At 44.1% G+C, this 8,256-nt stretch overlaps 1 protein-coding gene across 1 annotated transcript in view; it reads left to right on the top strand.

The window, feature by feature from the left end:
* Positions 1 to 8,256, top strand: part of LOC106804874 (ADAMTS-like protein 3) — a 107,107-nt gene that overhangs the window by 49,787 nt on the left and 49,064 nt on the right. The window contains exon 4 of the mRNA XM_014806242.1: positions 4,217 to 4,447. Coding sequence (XP_014661728.1) covers positions 4,217 to 4,447 — 231 coding nt within the window. The remainder of the gene's footprint in view (positions 1 to 4,216; positions 4,448 to 8,256) is intronic.

Raw genomic sequence — 8,256 nt, 5'->3', positions numbered from 1 at the left:
ACACACACACACACACACACACACACACACACACACATCTTGTTAGCTATGTTGTTATGTGTATGTGTACGTACATGAGTGCCTGCGTGTGTCTGTATAGTTTAGGAATCCGGAGATGAGGAATGAGGAATTTACTCGTCTGGTCGCGCAAGCAATACCGGCGGTGTTTGGTGCCACAGAGGATTTAACAAGTTTGTTCGTGGATCATAACAGTATACACCAGGTGCTGCATCAGTCGGCGTTGGTCTAATACTGTTTAACTGCTGATCAGCAGAAAGAATTACTTGCGCGGCCAAATATTTGAGTATGTCAATTGTAAATCAGAGCGGTCAGCTTACCCTAATACCTAGACGGTGTCGGCTCAAGTTATATCGATGAATTATGTTAGTTATATATATATATATATATGCGTGTGTGTGTGTGTGCGATCGTGCGTGCGTGCGTGTGCACGCGTGTGTGGGCGTGCGTGCGCGTGTGTGTGTGTGCGTGCGTGCGTACATGCGTACATGCGTGTGAGCCTGCGTGTGTGCGTGCGTGCGGGTGTGTGCGTGCATTTACTCAATTACTTACCACTGCTGAAGTCGACCACGCGAGTAGAAGCGTACACGGTTTTAGCTAATAACTGCCAAATATACTCAGGCGCATTATGGCAATGAGCTACTGTAAGAAGACATTTGAACAAGTACGATGTGAGCGATAGGGTATCGTAATGCCATAGCCGTCGTTTCCTGCAGCCATAACAACACATATCCGCAAACATATCACAAAAGATAGGATTTGCATTTACCGTACACGATTAAATTGTTTACTGCTAATGCTATGGGCTTAATCGCTGCGCGGCATATAGCGACTTACTACCGATATACAATGTAGCGTCACATGCTATCTGAAATATGTTCTGAATAGGTTAGCTTTTTCCTCTTAAGTATAAGCGTTTGTCGCATTAATCGTTAGCACGTAAATGTGCGAGATTGTCACATGACTTTCAAGGTTCATTCTTGTCCTGTGTGTCTATGTGTTTTTTACATCAACCGCCGAAAACGTAATTTAATTACTATTAATGACCATCACATTAATATGCATATTCGGTTTATTAATGCTGCTAAAGTTGATTACTTTGGAATAATGCTTATCGCAGCCATTCATGAAATTCCATGTCCAAATATCGTAAAATATAGCAGGCATTGAAATCTAAACTAAATAACTCGGTAATGATCTTTGGCGCGGACTCAACATTTTAAGCCAGTCTTCTATGTAGCCGTAAATGTGTCCCGAAATGGGTATTGGACGTATTTTGCACTGAGATGCGTATAGGCGGGTAGCCGAAGTCTTATATTTCGGACTTCGATTTAGTCGTGTTGATTCATGAACCCTCCCGCCGCCTTCCTCCTCCCGCGTCACATAATGTCTAAACCAACATATTCAGACATGCATCGTGCCGGAGGCAGACCGATGGCGGAGACAGTGTAAACATGTAGCATAGTACGCAAATACGCACCACTTGCTTGTGATTTCGCCTAAACATTACACAATCGATCACCCATCGTCCTGCTCGATTCACCTATTTTTACAGCGAATAGCGTATTTATTGAATATTAACGTTGGCAAGTGGTCATCATGTAGACTGGAGAAATCAACCCGCGAGTTACGGCAAAATTGGAACGTTTCAAAATCAGCCTTCGCTGATACGTATATATATGTTCTGAAAGCGAAAAAATCTATATTCAGAGAGAAATTGTAAGCGCATATCTAACATCGCGTGTTGTATTTTAACTAGCATGAGCTCTGAGATAGTTGAGCTAGAATCATAGAGTGATCATCTCGCAGTAAGAAAGGCCTGGACATGTGAGGCGCTACTAGGATGCGCTTGTGTTGAACTTTGAGTCGTATTTCCTGGCTGAAGTTAGAGAGAAACGCCAATCAACGCGGGCTAACGCGTAAACTACGCCAATATGTGCGATTTTTTTTATCTGTACTTCGTTTTAGCCCAGCTTTTCTTATTCAAGCGCAGGTTGGCAGACTTTAATGCGCGCAACTCGTCCCGTATCAGAGGTGGGATTGGTACGTGAACACGACAAGTTCTTCCCCCTTCTTAGATTACCTGTCTCACGAGAGATTCAATCGTTTCCCGTTATTCATTCTTTTGAAAAAATATATCATGGATCAAGTCGGATAGCAAGCCGCCACGATTGCATTTCTTGCGAAGAGAACCATGTACGCTCTCCAGCCTATATTTTTGTATCGAGTTGCGCTATGCATATAAATCCTGACTTGCGTAATATGTCATATGTCATGATAGAATTGACGCGAGGCCGATTTTATCAGAGCCAGAACAATCTAGAGAACCTATAAAAACTCCATCCGTCTGGTTCGTATGTGGATGTCTGGAGATGACAAGGTCCCTAGAGAAAGTCGGCCATATTTTAAGTCTTCATTTCATGAAGTATAAAGGTTATGAAGTATAATAATATTAGGTTAGAATTATCGGCATTTTATGAAAGCAACATTCTACTGTTGATTGTGGTTATGCTATTATTTTACATGTTTCAGTATATTTGGCACGTGCATTTTGAGTCGGTTATTAGTCGGCTACTTCTTTAACAACAATATTACGAGGCGATATATAATTTATGGACATTTTAAGTCAGAATCGATGCCCGTAGCCAGCCCAGCCATATAGATATGTCGCAGTAAGTACTAACAATAACCGTTTTATAATTCATATATATTCATAATATAACAAAAACCTCATCAATAATCAATAATTCAGTCATCGACAAAGTGGAAAACCTTCGTTGCTGATGTTTAAATGGATATTTCTTGGAATTGAACAGTTCCGATTTCGGTTGTTTTGGTTCCGTGTTAATGCCAGTACTTACGCGGGAATGGGGTGACTGGAATTGCTCTGAAAAATTATTATTTACAATTTTTAGAACTTTTTATCATTTATTTCCTGAAATAAGGATTTAGAAATTCGTCGTAGTGCATACTATAAACAACTTATAGCCAAATATTTAGGTCTCGACCCCGTGCTGTCTCTGAAAAATATCAGAAAACGCAATTTTAGTTATAAATGAACAGTTTCTGTTGTCACGTAACTAGCGATAAATATTTTTTGATTATGTTTACGTTGAATACAGACCGACATCTGACCTGTTATTAAAAAACTTTTATATGATTCTTGATAGAGTAAATTATGTTAAATATATACGTGTTCATTACGATTTTGAATACCAAGTTATATCAATAGATAGCAATGGGAATATTGTGTTCAATATGCTTAGAGCGAGGTTAAGTAAATCGTCCCGTCTCATCCCGTATCGAGCAGGCGCAAGTATCAGCTTAAATTTTTTTCTGTTTGATGGATCGCAATCTGACTTTTCATTCGTCGAAATTCATCTTTACGCACGATCCGTCGGCTCCGTGAAATGGGAATTTTTTTAATCTTGTTGAAACAAATATCTATCGTCTCGACGCAATACTTCAGGAGAAGCTTGTAAATAATTTCAGAGTTTTAGTAGCTAAGTCGCTTCAAGGCATACACGACGGGCGGGCGCGTATTTCGCTCTCTGATATTCTAGGCTTTGTCAATCTAGAACTCTGCAATTTTGTCCTGCAGCGTTCTTCGTGTCAAAGTCGATACACGTGTAGGTATTCTGGGACTTACGCGTAAGGGTCTGACTAGTACGGTATAGAAATGATACAGAATGCATGAGATCATAAACTCTCCTCGCGTACTACACACGCTTGATATTTGTGGAATTCTAGCCAGTAATAAGTGGTTCTATTTGTTAGGTATCACGGGTACGGTTTCCGAGGTAATAAAAAATACACGGGTGATTTTTAACGTGTAGCGCCTCTGTGCGTGCGAGTAACGCTAGGAGTCATGAGGTTTAGATGGCCAATCCTTGAGGCAGCTGATTTAAAATGTGTTAACGTAGCAAATGTTGAATGTAGACAAAAACCCAGCGAAATCTAATTCGCTTTCGCTAACACTTGCAGTCCGGGAGGAAATAAGACTAGTTCGTTGGGCCTGCACGGTCTTGTGCTTGCAGTCTATCACGGAACGATTCACAATGCCACGTGACAATAAATCCGTAAAAAATCCATTCTAGCAGCAAAGACTGTTTCGCCCCCTTATTTCTTCATACTGAGGTAACCCTTCTCTGTATCCCGAGATTAAATATGACGAGCACGAATCTCTGTACGTTCGCAGCCGTGTGGTTCCGCCGTGGACTGGCGCGTCGAGCAGTGCTGGGAGTACAACAGCAAGCCGTACCGGAGTAGATCCTACACGTGGCTGCCCTTCCACAACCACCACGACCCGTGCGCACTCACCTGCCAGGCGAAGAAGGCTGGATTCGTCGTCGTGCTTAGTCCCATGGTGAAGGATGGAACACCGTGCGCGATCGACTCGAAGGATGTGTGCGTCACCGGCATCTGTAAGGTATGTGTCTTGGACAAGTATGGAAGATGACGGTATCTGATCCTCGCACCTGCAGGCGGATACACACTGTCGCGCAGCGTGCACACACACACACACACACACACACACACACACACACACACACACACACACGCGCGCGCGCGCGCGACACACACACACACACACACACACACACACACACACACACACACACACACACACACACACACACGACACACACACACGCACGCACAAGCGCACAAGCGCGCGCACACGCACGCACGCACGTGCACACACGCACGCACGCACACACACACACGCACACCCAGCGCGCGCATACCGCACACGTGACACACCGAACCCGACGCCAACATGCAAGGGCAGCACAGACACGCACAACGGTACCATCACACACGCACGCACACACACGCGCGCATACACACACGCGTGCACACACGAAAACCCACGCACATGCAGGGCGCACGCACAGACCGCACAACGGTACCTCACACATGCCATCACAACACAATAAATGGCTTATGCGAATATAATGTAGCTGCTATAAGCGTTTATGCATTTTTATAGTCTGATACTAAATATAGAATACAATTAGTGTGTAATCATATACTCTGAAAGGGGGGTCTCTGCGTCTCGAGTGGTTTGATAAAAATACTCGTTTGTTCTGCATAGATGGCACTCATTTCGAGCAATTACAGGACATTAATTCACTGTCGGGGCCAATGAAAGTTTGCCCACGTACGAGCCAGTCATGCTGAGAAAACGAAACGAATGATATTGACTTGTTCACCTTGGCAGTTAAACAGGACAGATGCACCTATTATGACGGTGAGTGTAGCGTTGCTTGCTCTGTAGGAGCTAATGCTAGAGGAAATTTGCGGATCGGTCGGTGGCTAACTGCGCTTGGTAACTAATTTCAGAAGTGTATGTAAATATAAATAGTATATAGATACAGATATTGATATAGATGTAGATGTAGGATGGTAGATATAGGTACAGGTACAGATTACAGATACGATCAGATACAGAATAATAATATATATATATTATAATATAATATATACTATATATAATATATATATATATATAATATATGTTGGCGACATGGATATGAGCATAGATGATTGACCGTTTGACAAGTAGACATAGACATATATATTCGCATGGACATTGAAATAGACATACACATGAAATGAGACTGACATGGACTTAGATATACCACTATACGTTCACTCGGGTATCTGAGCCCAGCAGAATAATAATTATATAAATATAAATGTAGCTACGTCAATGTTAGCCAACTACTGGCTATTATTGGTCTAATGTGAAAGGCAGTCATCACATATATCAAACGGAATAGGTGTGAAATACGTTGTTATGGCAAGTTATGCGTTAAGATATTTGTCATGTTGTGGAGAATAGTGATAAGGCATATTATATAATGCCACTGTAATCTGCTCTTATACACAAACGCAATATTGCTTGCTTTAGCTGGCTGTCGAGTGGCTAATGAGAGGTATTAGGCTCTTCGAGAAGAGAGTGGACGCAGTGTTGGCGTGTGTGGAGGGGACGGCGCCAAGAGTGTGGTGCAACCACAATGTTCCAGTGGAGACAAGACAGAACTTTCGCGCTGTCCTGTAACGTGTGGAGGAGGTACAGATGCGGTGGGATGAGAATGAGTTCGGGAAGAAGAATGCTGGTTTCATACGCTCATAACATGTTTTGAGGAACGGTACTAGGATATTTAATACTTCCTATGACTACCGTAAGCTTCCTAGGGTAGCAGGGGCACTATGTGGTTTACGTTGGATTACTCTTGAAACCAATGATTAAGAACGTAGGAGCACTGCCTATCGCCTTCTAGAGAATATAGCGCAGTGCGCCATAGAAAATGAATATGTAACAGTTTGCTAGTCGGGGAAAGTAGAATAACGACTGCTCGGTCATTCAGCCAGCATTCTATACGCGTGCAAGCTGTGCATTACTCATGGAGAAATCGGACAAGCAGTAGATGTTGGAATTCGCGCTTGACTTCCGTGGGCGTGTGTGCGTGTGGCGTGTGTGCGCGCGCGCCGCGGCCGCGCGGCGCGCGCGTGTGTGTGTGTGTGTGTGTGTGTGTGTGTGTGTGTGTGTGTGTGTGTGACCTGCATATCGATAGAAGGTTCGAGCAACCTAACGTAATTAACCGATGCATGGCGCGTGTATTGCAGGCTACCAGCTGACGTCCACGATGTGCTACAACACGGGCACGCAGCAGGAGGTGGACCAGATGTTCTGCGATCAGCAGAAGCGTCCTAGTCCCAAGCTGCAGCAGTGCAACACGCACGAATGTCCCGCTACGTGAGTAGATGTCGTCTGCTATCACCACGCATGCGCGCGCGCTTTCTCTCACGCCTGCGCACCGAGCTCCCTAGAGCACAGTCACTTGGAACGTTTCAATAAAAAAAAATATGCTAAAGAAACACGAAATGTATTTACTACCGAAGTCTTAATGTTTCTGTACTCTTGCCTATAATTGCCAATAACTTCCTGTGACTGTCGTTCAATTGCCCCTCTGCAACACACAAGTACACCGCGCGTACGCCGCTGTGCACAAACAACAAGAATAGAGAGCCTTAACGAGAATAAAGACCTCGATATTTCTTCTTGTTGTTTGTGCACAGCGGCGTGCGTGCGGTGGAGTACTTGGTCCAGTACTTGTGTGTTGCAGAGGAGCATCTGAACGGCATTTACAGGAAGTTATCGGCAATAATAGGCGACCTCAGAGAGACATTAAGACTTGTAGTAAATACATTTCGAGTTTATTTACCATATTTTTTTTATATTAAAACGTTCCAAGTGCTTGTGCCCTAGAGTTGCTGTCTCGCCATCGCTGCCTCGCTGCTGCTACTACGTACACGGCCCCTGCTTTCAACACTCGCAAACATGCACTGCCTGCTGCGGCATTACGCTCACCCACCGATGCCATATCGCTCGCGTTCATGGGGTTCAAGGGACTCGCGGGGATTTTCGGCAGTTTGGCCCAGAACTCCGTCCGCGGGTGATTGGCAGGGCTTGCGCGGTCAGCTTACAGCGTGTGTTGCTGTAATTGGCACATTAGGCAGGTGCTTGCAACACCATGTCAGGTCCTGCTCGCTTTGTCTATCCCGTTTGTACGTGAACTTGTTACGCGCGAGTAAGGCCGTGTCCTCTCACATGCACGTGTATCCACGTAGTCGAAGATAGATTGCTTCCTGTCGTTATTATATACGTGTCTGTGATCATCCTTTCTGTGAGCTGCTATTAGTCATAAATAACTGTTATACGGCTTGACTCGTGATTTAGTATACCTGAAAAGCGTGATAGCATTCTGTCCGTCAGCACAATTAAAGCGTATCTCTCGAATCTCTTCGATTTCGCATCGTTGTCCTGTATGTGTTACGCTTCAATCGCCCTGGAAAATGTTCCCTGATCGTGTTGTGTCGTACTGGTCTAATATGTGTTGCCAAACAGAATCCTCATCAGCCATGCACCGCGTGCTATTGCCTGAGAAGCCTCTTGTTTTCGATTCGCGGCGGGAACTGTCGCGCAACAAACTGATCTCAACTAATTAGTCGTGTTTGAGTTTTTGCTAATGATGAGAGTGTGAGCGCAAAAGCTGGAGCACTGCCGATCAATTATTTGCTGCTGAATATTGGTTATATACATATAGTTTTTGACGAAGCAAAAAACTTATCATTTGAGAGTCTGCTCTCTGGCACGCACGCACGCACACACACACACACACACACACACACACACACACACACACACACACACACACACACGCACGC

Source organism: Priapulus caudatus, unplaced genomic scaffold, assembly GCF_000485595.1.
Source record: "Priapulus caudatus unplaced genomic scaffold, Priapulus_caudatus-5.0.1 Scaffold91, whole genome shotgun sequence".
NCBI lineage: Eukaryota > Metazoa > Priapulida > Priapulimorpha > Priapulimorphida > Priapulidae > Priapulus > Priapulus caudatus.
The sequence above is the reverse complement of the archived record's forward strand: the minus strand, read 5'-3'. Positions and strand labels throughout refer to the sequence as shown.